The sequence below is a fragment of the Lutra lutra genome, chromosome 13 (genome assembly GCF_902655055.1).
Source record: "Lutra lutra chromosome 13, mLutLut1.2, whole genome shotgun sequence".
NCBI lineage: Eukaryota > Metazoa > Chordata > Mammalia > Carnivora > Mustelidae > Lutra > Lutra lutra.
In genome coordinates, this window is record NC_062290.1 from 87,072,373 (window position 1) to 87,093,365 (window position 20,993).

The 20,993-nt window shown below is 51.1% G+C and overlaps 1 protein-coding gene and 1 long non-coding RNA gene across 3 annotated transcripts in view; one reads left to right on the forward strand and one right to left on the reverse strand.

Annotated features, from left to right (window-relative positions):
• Positions 1-1,928: 1,928 nt before the first annotated feature.
• On the reverse strand, positions 1,929-20,965 carry LOC125083983 (uncharacterized). Its single transcript, XR_007122424.1, has 4 exons — positions 20,879-20,965; positions 19,190-19,315; positions 2,425-2,498; positions 1,929-2,223 (listed from the first exon to the last, which is right to left on the reverse strand). It is a non-coding gene; the product is annotated as an uncharacterized LOC125083983 (long non-coding RNA).
• The window catches only part of LMX1B (LIM homeobox transcription factor 1 beta), an 80,337-nt gene continuing 79,045 nt past the window's right edge, over positions 19,702-20,993 (forward strand). For both annotated transcript variants that reach the window (XM_047701036.1, XM_047701037.1), the window contains exon 1: positions 19,702-20,368. In XM_047701036.1, the coding sequence (XP_047556992.1) occupies positions 20,230-20,368 (139 nt within the window). In that variant the 5' untranslated portion in view covers positions 19,702-20,229. The remainder of the gene's footprint in view (positions 20,369-20,993) is intronic.

The window sequence follows — 20,993 nt, forward strand, 5'->3', positions numbered from 1 at the left end:
CAGAGTGGGCGGGAATCGGTTCCTCTAAAGCAAAATCAGAAGCCGAGTAATGGATGCTGGCTGGGGATCAAGAAACAAACCAAACAACCGTCCACCTCAATTACCATCTCCAACTTGCTGGTGAAGAAGCTGGAGTTCAGAGACGGGAAATAGACGGTTAGGAGTCATATAGATCGTAAGGGCGGAGGGGGGATTTGCACCCTCATTGTCTAGCTTGAAAGACCAGGAACTTAATTCACTGCGTGTTATTGCTTTCCGTGATTGCTTGTACGTTATTTCGATTAATTCAGAGACAAAATAAAATCATAAGCCCCTGTCAGTGGTTTTAGGGTATTTGACTGCATAAAATGCAGATAGGGTCAGAGCGTGCCTGAAACCCTGGGGCCAATGCGTCTTTCCGAGATGGTGACCATCCAGCTTTGTATCTTTTTATCGCAAGTGGCCCAGACCAGCCCTGACACCAGCAAATGGCAAGTGCAATTAAGAAAAAAGAGAAGATGCTCCGAACACAAGTTATAATAACAATATCTGATATTTATTGGTGGCTTATTATGCGACAGGCGTTGTACTCTTGAGTCCTCATGACGACCTGTGGAGGTGGAAACAGTGGCTATCTTGTGTTAAAAATGAGGGAACTGAGGGGTGCCTGGGTGGCACAGTCATTAAGCACCCCACTCTTGGTTTCAGCTCAGGTGGTGATCTCCCGTTGTGAAATCAAGCCCAGCTTTGGACTCCACGGTAAGTCCAAGTCTGCTTGAGATTCTCTCTCCCTCCCCCTCTGCCCCTCCCACTTGCCTGTGCTCTCTAAATAATACATAAACAAATAGATAAATAAAACTTTTTTTTTAAACCGAGGGAACAGAAGCACAGAGAAGGAAAGTTCCCTCCTAAGTTCACACAGCCATCTCAGATGGGGAGCCAGGCTGAGGTTGAGTCTGACTCCAAAGCCAGCCCTTAATCACACGTTCTGATGCCTGTCATAGTTCCTCTGTGGCCAAGAGGGAATTTTAGTGGTACCTGCAGAGATCAGAACTGTAAAAGGCAAATGATCATTTAATCCCAAGTACTGAAGGAGCCAGGTAAGGTGGATGCTTGTGGCTAACAACCTCAGGGTATTACCCTGGGCATTTGCCAGGGAAAGACTGTGTAGTCAGGGCTGAGGCACAGTAAGCACACTGCCAAAAACTTGCTAAATATTCTTGTTGTTGTGACTTCAGCCTTAATCTTGAGTTCAGAATTATTGTATATGGTAAAGAAGGTCACCACCAGTAAAAATAAATCCAACCTCTAAGTAGACACTTAGGTTTAAAAGGATTGTTCAAGGAGCACCTGGGTGGCTCAGTGGGTTAAGCCCCTACCTTTGGCTCAGGTCATGATCTCAGGGTCCTGGGATCCAGGCCTGCATTGGTCTCTCTGCTCAGCAGGGAGCCTGCTTCTCCCTCTCTCTCTGCCTGCTGCTCTGCCTACTTGTGATCTCTCCCTCTGTCAAATAAATAAATAAAATCTTTAAAAAATAATAAAATAAAAGGATGTTCAAGGGGTTCCTCTGTGGCTCAGTCATTAAGCATCTGCCTTTGGCTCAGGTCATGATCTCGGGGTCCTGGGATCAAGCCCCACATCGGGCTCCCTGCTTGGCCAGGAAGCCTGCTTCTCCCTCTCTCTCTCCCCCTGCTTGTGTTCCCTCTCCTGCTGTCTCTCTCTGTCAAATAAATAAATTTTTTAAAAAAGATGTTCAATTAGGAGAATGTTCATGATACATTGTTAGTGATTTTTTAAAGCAAACTACAGTTTTATATATAAATATATATGCATATATATACACAACACATATATACATATAGCATGATCCAAATGTTGTTTCTTAAAAAAAGATAATCCAAACATTTTTAAAAAGACCAAAGGAATAAACAAAAAGGTTAACTCTGGGTGCTAGTCCTAAGGATTAATTTTATTTTCTCATTTGTGCTTTTCTATATGTTCCAAATTTTCTATAATGAAGTAGATTATATCCATAATTTAGAAATTATTGCATTTTTATACAAAGTTTTCCAAGTGTAAGAGACATTAGACTACCATAACAACCTCAAGCTTTGCTTTTCTTTTAACTTTCTTTCTTCATTTATTTGTTCATTCAACAAATACCCACTGGTTTTGCTGTGTGGGCTCATGCTCAGAGTTGATCAGACAGATTCCCTTGAAGAGCTCCCAGTGCAGCAGGTGGACCTACAGATGGAAAGACAGACAGTCCCATGCCATAATTGTGGTTCATCTCTGCATCCCAGTCTCAAGGTGGGGTCTGAAATAGAGTTAGGTGCTCCAGAAGTACTTGCTAATGAATGGGTGGAATCCGGAAGACATGAGTTCAAATCCTAGTTCACCTGAGTTCCTGTTTCTGCTTCTACAAAATGGGGTGATAATACCTACCTCATAGGGTTGTCTGAAGGCTCAGTTAGCATGTGAAAAGTCTTCCACACAATGCCAAGAAGTAGTACTAGGCCCTCAACAAAGAAAAGAAATAATTTATTTCAGATTGGGTAGATTATGATGGTGTACCAAGTCTGGAGTCAGGCAATTCCTCTGCAACTATTTGGAGCTTGCCTAGAAAGAATTTTGATTTAAAATTTGGAGAAGAGGGTTGCCTAGGTGGCTCAGTGGGTTAAAGCCTCTGCCTTCGGCTAAGGTCATGATCCCAGAGTCCTGGGATCAAGCCCCACATCAGACTCTCTGCTTAGTAGGGAGCCTGCTTCCTCCTCTCTCTCAGCCTGCCTCTCTGCCTGGATGTGATCTCGGTCTGTCAAATAAGTAAGTAAAATCTTAAAAAAATAAAAAATAAAATTAAATTTTTTTAAATAAAAAAATTTAAAAAATTTGGAGAAGAGTGTGCAGACTAGACTTCCACTTATCTAAGAAAAGAAGAGGTATTAAATTTTAAAATGGAAGGAAAAACCAAAAGTTGAAGAAGCAAAAGTTCTGGAAAGGTAGAGGAAGGAAACAGGGTAGACAGGGAGAGATAGAAGCTAGGCTGCTCATAATAGTCCATGTTTTGTAGACCTAACTTTGAAACCAGGAGAATATTTCACAGAATCATAAAACAGTGCCAACTGTTTCGAAAAGAATTGCAAATATCAAAAGCAAACAAACAAAAAGCTAACTTATAGTAAGTTGTGATAAGCACATGCAGAGGAATTACTGCATGACTAAAGTCCAGTAATTTTGACTGCCCATCCCTAATAAGATAGTCCCTAAGGGCAAAGCAAAAATAAGCAAACTGCAAAAGAAAAAAAAAATCCGTAATTATATTGGTGGTGGTATTGGTGTTCTTCTCAGGGAATGTTAAGAGGAAGTGGGACTCAGCAAGCAAGTATATCTTTCATTGGGAACTGGAGAAAAGGACACCCAGCATGGGAGAAAGGATATACAGTTGTAAAATGCATGTGGTTAAGTAGAAACATTGTAGTCTTGAATTTGAATTAGAAGTATCAATATGAGGGGCGCCTGGGTGGCTCAGTTGGTTAAGCATCTGCTTTCTGCTCAGGTTATGATCCCTGGGTCCTGTGATCTCTGGGTCCTGGGATTGAGCCCCCTCATCAGACTCCCTGCTCTGCGGAGAGCCTGCTTCTCCCTTTCCCCCTGCTCCCCCATACACTCACTCTCTTGCCAATAAATAAAATCTTTTTAAAAGAAGTATCAATATGACCACATGACATATTTTTAATTAAGTAATATTCTTTATTTTTTTAGCAGTTTTAGGTTTACAGGAAGTACAGAGTTCCCATATCCCCCTTCAGTCCATAGTTTACATCGGGCTTCACTCTGCGTTGTACCTCCTTGGGTTTGCACAAATGCATCAAGGACATGTGTCCGCCGCTGTAGCATGGTACAAAATCGTTTCAATGCCCTAAAAATCCTCTGTACTCTGCCTCTTCATCTCTTCCCTTTCCCACCCCCTGGCATCCACTGATCTTTTTACTGTCTTCACAGTTTTGCCTTTTCCAGAATGTCTTATAGCTAGAATCATACAGCATTTGGCCTTTTCAGATTGGCTTCTTTGACCTAGCAATATGAATTTAAGTTTTCCCTATGTCTTCTCATGGCTTGAGAGTCCATTTCTTTTTAGCACCAAATACCATTCCGCTGTATGGTTGCATCACAGTTTGTCTATTTGCCTACTGAAGGGCATCTTGGTTGCTTTCATATTTTGACAATCATGACTCACAAAACATTCTATCTTTAAAAAAAATAAAATGTATTTCCTAGCTCTGGCCCCTAAAAATGCCCAGAAACAGTGACCAACCCAATAGCAATGAGCATCACTTAAACCTCAAGTGTGGTCTCTAACTACCACCCCCCACTCAAAGACACCAGGGTTTCTCAGAGAAATAGCTGATTCCAGGCAGAAAATAGACAAGGTGAGTCTGGGGCATCTTGCTATTCCAAAAAGCAAGGAAGTTATCAAAGTCTTCTGGGGTCCGAAGGCCTCAGGAGCCAACTACCCAACAGAGGGTCTCTCTGGCCACAGGAGCTGATGTGAGCGTTAACAAGAATAATTGCAGAGGATTAAAAAAACAGCAAATAACATTAAATCTGTATATTCATCATGATACCTTCAAAACTCAGTACCTCCAAAGATGGAGTACAGAGTGATATTCAGGGTATCGTGTATCTCAAGTTAAAGATTGGTGAGAAGAAGTTCCTTTTTATAAGCGTTCCAGCTAACAAAGGAAGAAGGAAGATAGAATTAGAAGGTTATTGTTTTGCCATCCCTAATGAAATAGTGAATCTAGGCAAAGACTATCAACACCTGGTGACATCATAAAGAGAGAGATCGCAGTCATTTATGGACCTCCTGACAGAAGGACACAACACCTCCCGTAAAGGATTATGGTCAAAATTTGAACCTGAGGGGCGCCTGGGTGGCTCAGTGGGTTAAGGCCTCTGCCTTCAGCTCAGGTCATGATCCCAGAGTCCTGTGATCAAGCCCCAAGTCGGGCTCTCTGCTCAGCGGGAAGCCTGCTTCCTCCTCTTTCTTTGCCTGCCTCTCTGCCTACTTGTGATCTCTGTCAAATAAATAAACAAAATCTTAAAAAAAAATTTTTTTTGAACCTGAATCTGATCAAGCTCTTGGATCTAATTACAGGAAACACAGAGGACAGAGGAATACGTTGAAGGACTCCACAGGGATACAAGCAGCACAACCTACACTGGGGGGATATTCTACAGGACAAACAGCCAGGTACCTTTAACAAATAGATGGCAAGGTTGGGGGCAGGGGGGCAGGGAGAGGGAAGGAGGGAGGGAGGCTACAGATTGAAAGGGACTTAAGAGACACCTATGGTCTTTTTTATGAGGGGTAAAAACATTTATGAGACAATTAGGGAAATGTAAACATTCACTAGGAATGTGAGATGATAATTTCTCTGGGTGTAATAATGGCATTATGGCTATAATCTTTTTTTTTTAAAGATATCCTTATCATTTGGAAAGATATACCAAAATAGTTACGATTGAAATATTATAGGGGCGCCTGGATGGCTCAGTGGGTTAAAGCCTCTGCCTTCAGCTCAGGTCATGATCCCAGGGTCCTGGGATCGAGCCCCACATCGGACTCTGTTCAGTGGGAAGTCAGCTTCCTCCTCTCTCTCTGCCTGCCTCTCTGCCTACTTGTGATCTCTGTCTGTCAAATAAATAAATAAAATCTTAAAAAAAAAAAAAAGAGGAATATTATAGTCTGAGATTTGTGAAGCAATGCATTGGCATATTATTCTCCTTACTTTTATATATGTTTGAAATTTTCCAGAAAAAAAAAAACTTTACTAAAAATACAAAATAAAAGTGCCTCTTAACAGAGGCAGAGGCAGGATCTGTGTCGCTGATATTTTTGCGTGGTCACCTCTGTGAAAATGGGGACCAAGGGGCTACTTTCTTTGCAACACTCCTGCTTCCTTCTAAGTGCCTGTTGGTGAGTTGGTTCTAACCTGCCTACACAGAGGTGAGGAGGGGCTGTGGGCGATGCCTTCTCCCCACATCAGCGTGCACCCTGGGAATAAGGACCAGTCCCAAGGAAGAGGGAACCAAGCTGGGCTTGGGCTTCAGCACTGCAATCAACTTTGCATGAGCGAGGTAGGAACACTAGAAACCCAGCCTTTCGGGGCGGGATCCTCTCTGGGTCATGTGTTCCCAGCCAGGTATGAACCAGGTCAGGGGGATACAAGCAGGGTCATGTAATGATTAAGATTCTGGGCTCTGAAAGACACAGGTTCAAATCCCAGCTCCCCCAGCATGGGCCTTTGCCTGGCTGTGTGTCCATTTCCCCACCTGTAGATTGAGAACAGTATGAGCACCTGCCTCATAACGCTATCGTGGGGGTTCAGCATGGGAATGTGTGTGAGGCACTGAGCTCGGTGCCAAGCTGGTGTGGTACTCAGTGCACGGTGGTTATTGCTGCTGCTCTTCCTGTTGTTATTGTATATTAATTATTAGATAGCCAGAACATCAAGTAGGACCTTTCCCCGCAAATCGTTCCTTATATTCACTTCCTTACAGAGTATGTTGTATTATGGGGCACTTTCTCAATTATTTCATTTTGACCAATGCAACGCTGCTTGGGAAAGATGCATTATCCTGAAATGACCCCAATTCATGCTCATTTTGGATGTTAATCACAGTAACCTGACAAATGGCTAAAGGAAATAAAGTAATTTTGCTTTAGAATTTCTCCTGGGAGTGTGGCCTTGGACACACAGGGCTGGATGTCGTTACAAACAAGCCTTTTACAGTCCAGTTTCTAATGCGTTACGGAAGCTGCATTCGTTACGAATCTCTGCCGACAAGAAGAGTAAGCATATAACCTCGTGGCATAACATTTGGCAAATAGGTATTTGTGGTGTGGGACAAGTACAACATTATACATGAACTTGTATGTCAAGCAACTTAGAAGTGGAGACAAGCGCTTTGGGACATGACGTGGGACATCTTGAAAAGGGAGTTAGTCAAGACAAAGGACACAGATTCAAAACTGCAGGCAAAGCACAGGCAAAAATAAAATAAAATAAAAGCAAAAGCAAAAATAGACAAATTGGATTTGAAGATTAAAAACTTCTGTTCATCTGGGGCGCCTGGGTGGCTCAGTCATTGGGCGTCTGCTGCCTTTGGCTCAGGTCGTGATCCCAGAATCCTGCAATCATCAAGCCTCACATCAGGGAGCCTGCTTCTCCCTTTCCAGCTCCCCCCTACTCATGTTCCCTCTGTCACTGTCTCTCTCTGTCAAATAAATAAAATCTTAAAAAAACACAACTTCTGTTCATCAAAGGGCACAATTAACAGAGTGAAAAGGCAACCAAACTGCTTGGGAGAAAACATTTGCCAATCATATACCTGATAAGAGGTTAATATCCAGAATATATAAAGAATTCCTACAACTCAACAACACAAAGAACAAAGCATGGGCAAAAGACTTGACTAGACATTTCTTCAAAGAAGATACACAAATGGCCAGTGAGCACGTGCAAAGATGCACAGTGTCACCGTTCATTAGGGAAATGCAAATCAAAACTGCAAAGGGTTACCTCCTCCTGCTCATTAGGACGCTACTGGCAAAAAAAAAAAATAAGAGAACACGGAGAAATCAGAACTCCTGTGCCCTGCCAATAGGAATGTGAAATGATGCAGACACTATGAAACACACCAGGGTGGGTCCTCGGAAAATTGAGCTAGGACTGCCATACGATCCAGTGATCCCACTTCTGGGTATATATTCAAAAGAATGGAAAGCAGGAATTTGAAGAAATGTTCACATGCTCGTGCTCATGGTAGCCTTCTTCACCATAGCCAAGGGATGCGAGCAACTCAAGTGTCCACCCACAGAGGAATGGAAAAACAGAACGCAATCCAGATGTACAATGGGATACGACTCAGTCTTTAAAAATACAGAATTTCCAACAGATGTTGTGACACAGATGAAACTTAAGGACATGATGTTAGGGGAAATAAGCCAGCCACCAGTGAATGCATATGTACAATTCCACCTATATGAGATACCAATAGAGACAGAAGTAGGATGGTGGTTGCCAGGGGCTGGGAGGAGGAGAGGATGGAGAGTGAGTGTTTAATGGGAACAGAGTCTCAACTTTGCAAGATGCAAAGAGCTCTCAAGATGGGTGGTGGTGATGGCTGCTCAAAAAATGGGACTCTGCTTGATGCCACTGAACTGTACACTTTGGTTAAGGGTGGGGGGAGCGCCTGGTGTCTCAGCCGGTTGAGTGCTGGACTCTTGATCTCAGCTCAGGTCTTGATCTCAGGGTCCTGAGTTCAAGCCCCACTTGGGCTCTGTGCTGCATGTGGAGCCTACTTAAAAAGAAAGGTTTATATTAAGCAGCCATCAAAAAAAGAAAGAAAGAAAGAAAGAAAGAAAGAAAGAAAGAAAGAAAGAAATCTTGCCATTTACAACAACATGGATGGAACTAAAGGGTATTATCCTAAGTGAAATAAGTCAATCAGAGAAAGACAATTAACATATGATCTCACTGATACGAGGAATTTGAGAAAGAAGACACAAGATCATAGGGGAAGGGAGGGAAAAATGAAGATGAAACCAGAGAGTGAGGCAAACCATGAGTGACTCTTAATCTCAGGAAACAAACTGAGGGTTGCTGGAGGGTGGGAGGGATGGGATGGTGGGGTGATGGACACTGGGGAGGGTACGTGCTATGGTGAGTGCTGTGAATTGTGTAAGACTGATGAATCACAGCCCTGTACCCCTGAAGCAAATAATACATTATATATTAATTTTTTAAAAAGGTTAAGATAGTAAATATTATGTCATGTATATCGTATCACAATTAAAAATAATAAAAAGGAAAAAATACAAATAAAGACCTTGAAATTAAACTGTCCCAGAAATTGCAAGAAAGATCATTTATTTATATTTATTATCTCTCTCTCTCTCTCTCTCTCTCTTTTTTAAGGGGGGCAGGCAGAGGGAGAGGGAGAGAGAGAGAGAGAATCTTAAGCAAGCTTCATGCCCAGTATGGAGCTGTCTCATGACCCTAAATCATGACCTGAGCTGAAATCCAGAGTCAGATGCTTAAATGGCCACCCAGGTGCCCCCTGTTTATTACTTCTTTTTAACCCATCTGTGGGGTTACTGTTCTAAATATCCAAAATTAGAATAAAAATTGGGATTATAATTTTGCAGGTAATACCCAACTCATAAATGTAATATTTTAAGTAGGCGTGTGACAGTTTCAGCATCTTGAGTTTATGTACTCAAATTGACCAAAAACATTTGGAGGACATCTTTTCACTAGAGAAGTCCAAGGGTGCTTCCCATCCCTTCTCGCGTGTTCAGGGAACATATGGAATCATCTGGCAACAGCACTGTTTCTCCCAGTCAGGCTCTCTTTGGACAGCCCCAGCCCCTAGACTGTTCCAGGCTCCCCCACAGCCTAGAACCCAGCACTCTGGGCCTCACAACTCCCACAAAGAAGGCTGCCCTACTCCCCCGTGGGATCCTTCCAAATCAGACAGCATTTAGTGTCTAAAAGGCTGGTGTTTGTGTACGCCTTTCGGTGTTCTTTTATTAGAAGGAAGGAGCTACTCAAAAAAATGGCTGGAAACAGATTTTTAATTTTTTTAAGTTTATTTATTTTTAATAATCTCTATACCCAACATGGGGCTCAAATTCATGACCTTGAGGTCAAGAGTCACATGCTCTCCCAGCTGAGCTGGCCGGATACCCCAGGAAACAGATTTTTTAAATTGTTCCTGCACCCCAATACCCTGAAAACAGTTTTCCTTTCACAGGGTCCCCTTGGGGCTGTCACCTTCCAATTGGCCCCACAATGCACTTCCACCATGGGAAGCTGGCCTGAAGGGCCCTCCTTACCAGTAGCAGACAAGGGGGCCTTGAGGGAGGAATTCTGACCGTGCCAGCAGGCCCTGGGAGCTTATGAACAGGACCAGGCCCCTGGCCACATTCACTTGTCTTCCCTTGCACTGTGAGACCATCACAAAGGCCCTGGGAACTGCTGTTACTGTTGCCATCAAGAATCCCCAGAGACCAGCCTCTCCTTTCCTCACCCTCTCTCATCCCCACCTCCAGGCTTCTTTGCTCCTCCCGAGCCCCAAATCCTGGCTGCCTCAGTTTCTCCAAACTGTTCCACCCTCCTCTAGAACCTAGCAGGCCCAAATCTTCCTTTGCGTCTTCTCTAGCATGGGCTGTAAACCCAAACATCTTCAACCCTGTCCTTAGTGCTCCGGGGTAGAAGGGAAGGCAGTGAGGGGAGCAAAGGTAATGAGATGATCATTCAGGACAAATAATCAGACTCATCTTCTACCATGAGAATCTGTTTCGTGCCTCGAGTCGTCAGCGATACACGGGAGAGGCAGATGCCCAACGACCAAGGGAGCACAATACAGACCATGTTATATTTCAAGGGCACTTGTCCTCTCTGGTCCGGTAGAACCCCTTCCATTGCTTTGCCACTGAGTGGTGCCCTCCCCACCACTCCTTCCTGATCCCTCCTGGGTTTCTCCCTGAGACTGCAGGGTGGGTAGGGGTGGGGGACAGATAATTCCATCTCACTGTGAAGGAGAAACACGTGTTGCTGAAAACGTTAAGGGAAACCTAAGCTGGTCCAGGAGGTGAAAGAAGGCTTCTGGGAGGTGGTCATGTTTACACCTAGGTAGGAAGGATGAATAGGAGGAAGCTAGGAAAAGGCAGCAGAGAGAACCTTCCAGGCAAAGGGAACAACCCGTTCAGACCCTGCAGGCAGGAGAGAGTGTGCACTGCTTGAGAAGCTAAAATAAGCACAGTGCGGTTGGTGAGTGACACAGAGAGTAAGGGGGAAGGAGGTGGACACGGGCCAGGAGGCCTTAGGGGCCACTGGGAGGATTCTAGACTTGGAAGCTTTTCCTGGGTTTGAAAAAGCTCTTCCAGGGAGAGTAACTCTGCCAGGCAGATTGTGTACGCGGAAGGGGAGGTGGAAGCCAGGATGGGGGATTGGAATTTTCTGGCTTCTCTGTGCACCGGGAAGAGTTGCAGGGCTGTCCAGATCCCACAGAGCTCAACACCAGGTCCAGCTCACCACCCTTCAGAGGCTGCCCAGCACCCGCAGGTGGAAGCGTAAGGGCAGTAGCTACTGGCCCAGTTCTGCCACTCGATGACCTTGAGCAAGGCATTTCCCCCCCTCTGAGCCACGCCTTCCCCATCTGCATAATGGGCATCAATGCCAGCTACCTCACAGGCCTGTTTTAGGATTTCATGAGATCACAGATGTTGCAGGCTTCACAAAGGGCCGAGTGAGTCACTGATAAAGGTGAATTACTATGGTCACTAATATTAGTGTCATTACTGATGCTCACAGCCTGTCCCAATTCCTGAGCGCTGTTCTGTCTGTTGCTTTCTGGACTGTCTCAGGATCAGCCCTGGGACTGCACGCGATGCTCTGCTTCTTTGCACAAATGTGCGTGTTGCACCGAGGAGAGCCCCTCCTTCCGTAGAGGGTCCAGCGGGGTTGCTCGGGGGACACATTCCAGAAAGAATAACTGTGTAACATGAAACCCTGAATCTGGAAACACAACCTCTATGGGAAATTAGAGGATAAGGTCTGCTCTGCGGACCGCCCAACCTCATTCCATACAAAAGGGATATTGAGACCCAAGGGCCTGGTCACTCAGCCTCCTGCCTATGGTCTCACCCCTCACCACAGCCAGAGAGATCTTCCTAAAAGAAATTAAACTTGGCCATGGCATCGTGCTGTTTTAACCCTCCCATGGCTCCCCACGGCCCTCAGGTTCAAGTTTACACTCCTCATCATGACCAACAATGTCATGTGGTCAGGCTCCTGCCCATGCCTGCAGCCACATCCTTGTTCCGACCCAGCCATATATGCTTCCAATGGATCGAGTTCTTTCCTGCCTCAGGATCTTTGCACACCAATGACCCTCTTGCCCTTTCTAACAGGCTACTACCAATCCTTCCAGATTCAAAAGCCCACGGACCTTGTTGAACCTCCAGATAGTAATGTGAAGTAGTAATATCATCCCCACTTTCCAGCTGAAGAAACTGAGGCCATGGGAACCACCAGGTGGCTCCTGAAACTAAGCCCCAAACCATGCCATCCAGACTCCAGAATCTTTGCTCACCTAAGAGGAAGCACCTGGTTACCCCTCCATCCTAACAGGGGAGTGACGGTGGTTCAGATAAGAAGCCTGAGCCAAGGAGCAGAACGGGACCAATGCGGCACAGAGCAGACACTGAAGTCACAATGCATTCAAAACCCCACATGGCCCCTCATACTCCTGTGGTTTAAGGAGAGACATCTGACCTCTCTGAAGCTCAGTTTTCTCATCTATAAAGTGGGGCGCACTGGGAGTGTTCAGGAGCCACACATGGGAAGTGCCCGGCATGTGGTAGATTCCAATGGAGGGCATGATGCCTCCCTCCCTGGATGCATCTGGGGAGGCCGGACCAGTCCAGACCAGCCCATCCCAGACGAGACTTGCATCACCCGAGGTTAGGCTACGGGGGCCTGGGAACCATCCCTGCCCTGTTTTCTGTTTTGGGTTTTGTGTTTCCCAGCGTTTCCTTTGGAAACAGTCCAGCTTCCTCCCTGCTGGAAGGAGGCAGGAGGGGATTGTTCACGCCTGGGCCTGGATGCCCAGGGGAGCTGTGTGGGGAGGTGACAAGAGCCTGGGGTTTGGAGTCCAGCCAGTTCAGGTTTGAATCCAGAATCTGACACTTAAATGCTGTGTGACCCCGGACGAGTGACTTCACCTCTCTGTAGTGCTGATTTCCTCACCTGTTAATAGGTCTCTGGATTTCTACCTCAGTGAGAATTAGATGCGGATGGAGGGACTCAGATGAGAGAAGATTCTGGAGGTATTTGCCCAGTGTATGTACAATGATTCCTTTTGAGGAGGTGTTGAAGGTGGGGAAGGAGCTACAGGCTTATGTGGAGAGTTACCAACAGAAACGCCCCATGGCAAACAGAAGAGGGTGGATGTCCTGTGGCAGGAAGGAGGATATACTGGGGGGAGGGGGAAAGACACAATTCAGCTCTAGATCATCATCACCCTACTGGAATGAGGGTCCGAGGGGATCACCTCTCTGGTTTTTCAGGAGAAAAATCTGTATTTTCATCCAAAATATCATGATCAAGATAGGGTAAGGAGTGTCTACTATATGATTCCACTTACACACATTTCAGAAATAAAGCAAAACTCAGGTACTGTGATGGAAACCAGGATGGTGGTGGCTTCCTTGGATGAGAGTTGGGCAGTGCCCCGGGAGGGAGTATATGGAAAGATTTCGGAGAGCTGGAAATATTCTCTTGATCTGGGTGTTGGGGACATGCATGTGCCCCCTTTGTAACAGCATGCTTTGTGCACTTCTCTAGGTGGATGTTATATTTCAATAAAAATGCTAAAATAATTTTAGAACAAAGCTATCAGGGCTGCAGGTCTGGGAGGAGAGACAGTCAAGATGGCCAAACCGAGTGCACCTGCAGGCGGTATCCTGCACCCCAGCTGAGACATGGGCACAGGTGCTCTTGGCTCCTGAGACCCCGAACTGGCTCCTCACCCTTCTGGAGCACCCCTGCTTTCCCAGCCAGCCAGGAGGAACACCCATCCTGCCCCACCCTTGTCTGCCCCGTCTGGAGAGAGAGCAGGAAGCCCCATGTCCTTTCAACCTGCCTGTTTGGCTAGATTCTGCTGAGCTCCAAGTCTAGAGAAAACAGCATCATCTGCCACTTCCAGGATAAAGCAACACCCCCCAAAACACCTTTATTTTTTTTATCCATCTTACTTTAGGCAGAATTCTGTTTCCAAAAAAAGCCTTTTTAGAATCTGGGTGTCACAAAGCCTGCCCCCCCAACCCTGAGGAGCTCCCCACTGAGTGGCAGCAAACTCTTCTGGCAGCGTCCCTGGAGCCCAGGAGCCCCGGCGGGAGAGGGCTGGTAGTTGGCAGCGGGACTGCCCCTGCTTCGTCCCTCTGCCTAGTCCGGATATCTTAGTTTTATTTTTATTTTCACTCTTGTTCTTTTCTTTTCTGAGAGCCAACAGAAGACGCACACGCCTCCTATATAAAGCGGCACTCGCCAAAACCAATGCACATCAAATGCATTTGTTTGCACAGACACTCATAAAAACTTTACTAGACACCAAATTATTACAGGAAGGGGCAAACCTCCAACTCCACCGATCCCCAGCGTTTTGAAGTGGATTGAAGATAAGGATCAAGTAGGATGGGCGCTGGCCTCAGCATCACATTCAGCCCCTTCCCCAGCCACGCACCCTCAGGGTGGAGACACATGAACTTTCTTGCTTTTGCGAATTTGTGTCCAATTCATATAAAATGTTTTCCTGCAAGTTATTCTTAGTGTCCTAATGAGGCTTTTATGGCTCCAAATACAGTCCCTGGCTTTTTCTTTGTTCTGGCTCAGGTCCTTGGTAGGGGAAGCCCCTAGTTCTAGATGGCTTGCTGAAACAACACAGCCCATCCATTTGGCAAGAAATGCAAAGATTCTTGAAGAAAGTGCCTTTTAAAAAATAAATATAAATGGCACCTCGAGAGTCCCACACGGTCAGTTTTGATGCACTAGGCTGAGGCCCCTAATTCTGTTGTCTTCCAAAGCTACTTCCAGGCCCAGGCTCCACAGCCAGGGCAAGTGGAGAAGGCTGAAGTTCTCTGGGCAGGACATCTGGGCACTGTCCGTGAACTCTCCTGCACCCAGCCCACAGCTGTCTGGATCTGAGTTTTGCTTGCCCTAAAGGAAGATAAATGCCCAAGCTCAGCATGTCTCTGTTTCTCCGGTCAGGTCCTGGTTGGGAGGGGAGGAGGCAGCTATGGTCTCCCCAAGTCCCAGGGATGGCTTGTATCCAATTATTCACTGAGTATTTACAGAGGCCTATTCTGCGCCAGACACGGTAGTAGGCACTTACATTTCATTCTCTCAGCCATCCTGTGGAATAGATGTTATTACTATACCCTCCTTCCAGATGAGGAAGCTGAGGTGCAGAGGACAGCACTTTCCAGAGTCCTACAGCCACATCCTGATCCAGACCTGGCCAGGGCCCTGTCCCTCTCCTGTCTTGAGGACTGACAGAAGGCTTTAAATCTGAGCCTGAGCTCCTAACCCACCAGAGAGGAGTTCCATGACTCATGAGCCAAACTTTGCCCCCAAAAGCCATGGGCCTGTGGCCAGAGCTCCCCACTCCCCCTCTCCCCCAGCTAGGTGAGGTAGGGCTGGGCTGCAGGAGGACAGAAGGACCTCGCTGGGACCACCCTCCACATCACAGACAGACATGCACCAGCACATTGCCTCAGAGCCACATACACTGTCTCACCAACAAACTCCTCCGAAAACCCTGTCCTCTGCCACCTCCCTCCCACTATCCTAGAAAACCCCAGAGGGGAAAGAAAGTAAGAACCCACTCTCAGCCCAGAGTCTGAGGCACCCCAGCTTGGGCCTTTCTCCAGTCCTTCCTCTTTTTGGACGTCCAACTGGCTCTGGGGTTCTGCAAGCTCTCCGCTGGCACAGGAAGACCACAGAAACTTCTCTGGGCTGTGGGATGGCCGGTGACTGGGTTACTTATCACACGCATTCTTCTCCCTGCCAGCTGAGAAGGGGCCCAAGCGTTTGCCCCATGTGTCCTGGGGTCAAGCATGCTGGGGTTCTCAGAAGAGAGCATGGTCACCACTGCCTTGGAAAGCCAGGACACTCCACCTCTGGTGTTGCTGTCCTACCCCAGTTCCGGAGCTCCTGGATTTCTGGATCCCAGCTGCCACCAGGGAATGGTGGCCCCCAACCCAGGCCTTGTCTTGGGGTGGCTCTGGTCCAGTCTGCTTCCCGCCAATCTGAGCATCAGGAGGGCCAATGGCGTGAGGGCAGCGTGGGACGGGTCTGAGCACTCCGACAGCTGGGACTCTCCCCGCAGGGCGGAATCCGGCATCCACGTAGCCCCTCCTCTGCGCCTTCACGCTCAGCCGCACTCTGCTGCGCATTGCCCAGTACTCCATCCCTGCCCAGGATCCTTGCTTCCAGCTGGGGTTGTAAACTGCGAGGGGACCTGGGTTCGGCTCTGCTCAGAAGCGCAGCCCAGGGGAGGATGGACAGGACTCCACTGTGGGGAGGGGTGGTCCCAGGGCTACCTTTGGGAAGAACAGTAGCACAGGCAGGCACAGGGAGTGCAGGGTCCCTAAAGAGTGGAGCAAGGGGGTTGCAGGAAAGGGCTCCTCGGAGATGAGGCAGCTGCAGGACTGGGAGAGCAGGGACTGCCGCGGAGCTTCCCTCTCTGTTCTTGCTTCCTTCCAAGCGATTCCAAACAGCCAGCTGGGTCTTTCCTTAGGTGGAGAAAATCTGAAGCTGTTTCTGTGGCTGAAATCCAAGCCACAGAGAATCCCAGATAGGCGGGAGCGCCCGGGTACGAGCCACTGGGGGCGTCGTGAGTCCAGGACCACCGAGGGCCGCTGGGGGTGCCGGTGGGTGCCAGATCAGGTGGGCTCCATTGCGCGCAGCAAGTTGCCGCTAGGCGCCTACGGACGGTACCTGACTCGGGGGACTTAGGCCCCCCATTCTACTGTCCAGCTGGCCACTTCTTCAGCAGGGGAAGTGGTGGGGAGGGCTGGAGCCACGACTGTGCTAGAGACCTGGGTGTTCTGTGCGTCTGTGTGCGAAGGACCCGGGACCGCGGACTCAGCCGCGGAAAGAAGGCCCGGGAGCCGGGACAAAGGGCAGGGAAAAGGACTTATATGGTGATCTGGAGTGTGGGGGTGTGGCGAGGGGGACGAACGGACATGGAGCGGGGAAGATGTGGAGAGGGACCGCAGGTTTGTGGACTGAGCTGCCCCGCTCCCAGACCAGAAAGAGCAGCCGGTGCCTGGGTCGGGCATGTACCCGGCAGCCTCCGGTGACTCTGAGCACCATCCGTGGCCCTCCGAATGTCGGCCCTGGTGGTGCGGGCTGTGCCTTGGTCAGGGTGGGGGGAAAGGGACCAAGATTCTGCGTGCCCCAGCACAGACCACACCGGGACACCAGAGCCGGGCTGCTGGCACATCCTCTTGCGCTGAGACCTTGCTTTTGGGTGGCCCTGGGAACACGACCCTGGGCAGTCTGCGGCCCCGACTCAGCTCTTAGACGCCAGCCTGAGGGTCACAGAAGTCCCAGAGGCCAGGCCACCGGGGCCCCCATTTTGGTTGAAGGGGAGAAATGCCGAGAGGAAGAAGCCGGTCACAGGGAAGGTGGGGAGACGGGAGGAGGAGGCTGGAACGCTGCACCCGGAGTGTGGGGTCTGAGGTGAGTGTGCGGGGCCGGAGACGGGAGAGGATTCCCAAGCGCGCTCCGAAGAAGGCGAGGGTCCGGGCCTGGAATCAGGACCCTCGAGCCCACAGGCAACGTGCAGGGACGCAACGCTGCCAGCAGAGGGCAGAATGCGCCCGGTCGGTTTGCCCATACGGTGCCGGGCTGTGCGCGCCCGAATTTTGCCTGCCGGGCTTGTCCCGCAGCCGCGGCGCCCCCGCCCCAGATGCGGGGGGATGGAGGCCCAGGCCCAGGCCCAGGCGCAGACTTAGGAACTCAAGGCCTTCCAGGCTGTGCAAGGACGAGCGACCAAGGGCATATGAGAGAAGCTACATATCTTCTCATCCACCGTCCTGGATACAGACACACAAAGACGTGAAGAAATACACGGAGTCACAAAACCAGGCGCGCGCACTTGCGCGCACACACAGAACCCCAAAAAATCTCTGAGAGACAAGCAAGCGCACAGAATCATTCAGAAACTCGAAGATACACTCAGACACAAAGATGACACGAAGACACATAAACAGAAAAGTATCCCAAACACAATCAAGAGGTTGAGAGACACACAAAGACGTTGGCACCCACATACAACGACAGAGACACAAGGACACACACAAAGACCTACAAACACACAGAAGATACAGAGGCATGTTAAGACCTGCAGATGCACACGCACATAGGCACGGGAAACACACCCAGGTACACAGATTTACACACTCCAAGCCCAGAAAGTCTCAGGCACACAGAAATACTGTATGCACAGACACGGGTGCACAGGCATGCAACAGACTCCGAAGCCGGAGCATCGACGCGCACACGCACACACAGATACCCACCGACACACAAGCAGGTACTGGGATGGGGCGGGAGCCTTCTAATCTTCCACAAAGCCAGGCCCCTCCGCGGGGCCCCGCGGCACAGGGGGCCACTTCTGACCAAGCCTCCGGCAAGCTCCAAATCCGATCCGCCCTCTCGCCTCCAGCGGGGTCAGGGGACCCGCCTCCCATGCCCTCCGCCCCCGCCCCGCTCCGCGCCGCTGCTCGGGTCCGGGAGGGGCCGGGCCGCCCCGCAGCGGCTCGAGGGGTCAGCCAGTTTCTGCCCCGGACCCGCACCACCACCCCCCATCCCCCGCTCCTGGGCGAGCCGCGCCTCTGTGGAGAACCGGGACCCGAAGACACAGCCGGCCTAGGCGCGGTGTACCGCAGCCGGACACAGCGGCCTGCGCACCAAGCACGGGTGCGGGTGCCAGGGCGGGTGGGTGCCAGGCCCAGAGGGCGCGAGAGTCTGGGACTCTGTCTTGCCGACCTTTCACTCCCCAGCGTCAAAGCCCACCTTGTCCAGTCTGACTGGGGCGCTGTCCCTGCCAGGTGCGGCCTACAGACCCCTAGCCGGGCCCCTCCGCTACCAAAAGGAGCCTATCCCAGCCACCAATCCCGCTTCCATCGAGCAACCGAACACACATCGTCCTGGGCCTTCAGTTACCGACCCCAGAGCCACCACCCCCTTCCCGTGCATTTACAAATCCTGAGAGGCCAGGTTCTCATCCATTGCCCTCACCTCTAGCCGGGGTCCCGTTCTCAGACTGAATCGCCCTCTAAACTCTCCGTGCCTATGCTGGGCCTGACCCTCCTCGTCTGCCCAATGTCCCCCATCCTTGATCCCAGGGCCCCTCCAGGATCTTCGCTCACCCCTCGACCCAATCTCACCATGCTGCTTTTCCGGACCCCTCACCCCAAATCCGGAGCCCAACCCCCTCTCCCAGGGCCAGGACCCCGTTTGGCCAGTCCTGGGCCAACAGCCCCTCCCGCCTGCCTCTCCGCGGACCAGAAGGGCCCCGGGAGGGCGCCGCCGCCCAGGGGACGTCAACTCAGCCCGGAGCGACCTACCTTGGCCAACAGATGGGGTCCCCGGGCGGCCGCTCTCGGCCGGCGCCTTCCCCTGGTGGATCCGCTGCGCTCCCCGCCATCCGCTCAGTCTGGCCTCGCATGGGGCCACTCCTCCTAGCGCCGAAGCTTTACAAAATATTAATAATAAAGAAAGCAAGCAAGAAAAAAGAAAGCCTTCAATCCCCAACTCCCAAATCAATTTTTCAAAGGGGTGGGGCAGAAGGATTTGTTTCGAAGGTGACCCAAACTTCTGCAAGAGGCCAGCCGGCGCTCTCTCTGGCCGGGGCGCCGGGGCCTGAGCTCCGGGCCGGGCGCGGAACGGGGCGCAAGCCGGGGGCGCGGGGAACCCTCCCGCGGGGGGTGGGGGGGAGGCGACGGCACTATTTGACGTGGAGCCGCCGGCTCATCCCGGCGCACGGATACGAGGCGCACCAATGAGTTCAAATGTCAGGAAGTTTGAGGAGGGGTGAGGCGGCTCCCGGCCGGAGTATCCCTCCGCCGCCAGCCCCAGCTCTAAACCCAGCGGCTCCTCGGGCGCACCATGGCACTGGAGTAGTGCGGGGAGCGCGCCTGGAGCCCTGCGGCCCGCTGCGCCCCGCCCGGGACCCCGCTGCGCCGCCCGCGCCCCCCCAGCCCGCGGGGCCGCCCCTGCACCCCCGCCCCCTCCCCCGCCCGCCGCCGCCTCCGCCGCCGCTGCCGCCGCCGCCTCCTCCCCGCGGCTCCGTCTGCCGCTGCCGCCGCAGCCCGGCTCCGGGGCTGACAAGCAGGTGACAGAGGAGCCGGCGCGCGTGGCTGCGAGTGCCCGGGAGAACGCGGCGCGGACTGCAGCGCCCCGGCCCGCCCGCCCTCACGACGCCGGGGCCCGGGGCCAGCGCGTCGGCGCTCCACGCTCGCCGGGGGCGGCCCGCGGCCCCTGCCGCAGCCCCAACCCCGCGGGGGCCGCGCCTCCCCGGCTCCGGGGCCGCGGCGGCGGCGAGCGGGCAGGCGGGCGGGCGGGCGAGCACCCTGGCCGGCGGGGCCCAAGGCGCGCCCCGCGTCCCATGGATATAGCAACAGGTCCCGAGTCGCTGGAGAGGTGCTTCCCCCGCGGGCAGACGGACTGCGCCAAGATGCTGGACGGCATCAAGATGGAGGAGCACGCCCTGCGCCCCGGGCCCGCCACTCTGGGGGTGCTGCTGGGTGAGTGCGGCGTCAGACGCCCAAGTGGTCATGGGCAGGGGACAGGGGCATCCTTCCGAGATGGACTCAGGCGGCCAGACCAACGGAACAAGGAAATGGTTTGGAGGACGTAGAGGTGCGGGAGGACACAGACTAGTCTCTTGCAGTGATCACTGGAGGGTCAGTCAACAGGCACCCCTAAACAGGCATCGTGAGGAGACAGAGCTTTGCAGGGACACCACCTAGGAGGAGGGAGGCCAGGACCGCTCCAGCTGCCACCCACCATCCTCACTGGGCCTTGGTGCTAGAGCTGCCACTCCCGAGGGGATAGGAGGTGGGAGGCCAGAGTGATGGAGACCCAAGTAGTCACCTTAGCAAGCTTGGGAGCAGGGCCAGGTCACTTGGTGGGGGGAGCTTTTAAGAGAAAAATGTCCCCTGGGCCACCCAAACTACAGGTTTTGGGGAGGCTGGGGACAGAAGACCACGAACGCCGCCGTGGGGCGTGTCAGCCAGCGAGCGCCCCAGCCTCACCTCGCCCGTCTTGGTTCCAGCCGGCTACCCCGCGCCGTGCGGGTTCTCATACGTAGTAACACCAAGCGCCGGATCTCCGGAGAAGGGGAGAGTGCAGCGCCGAGCCAGGGCTCTC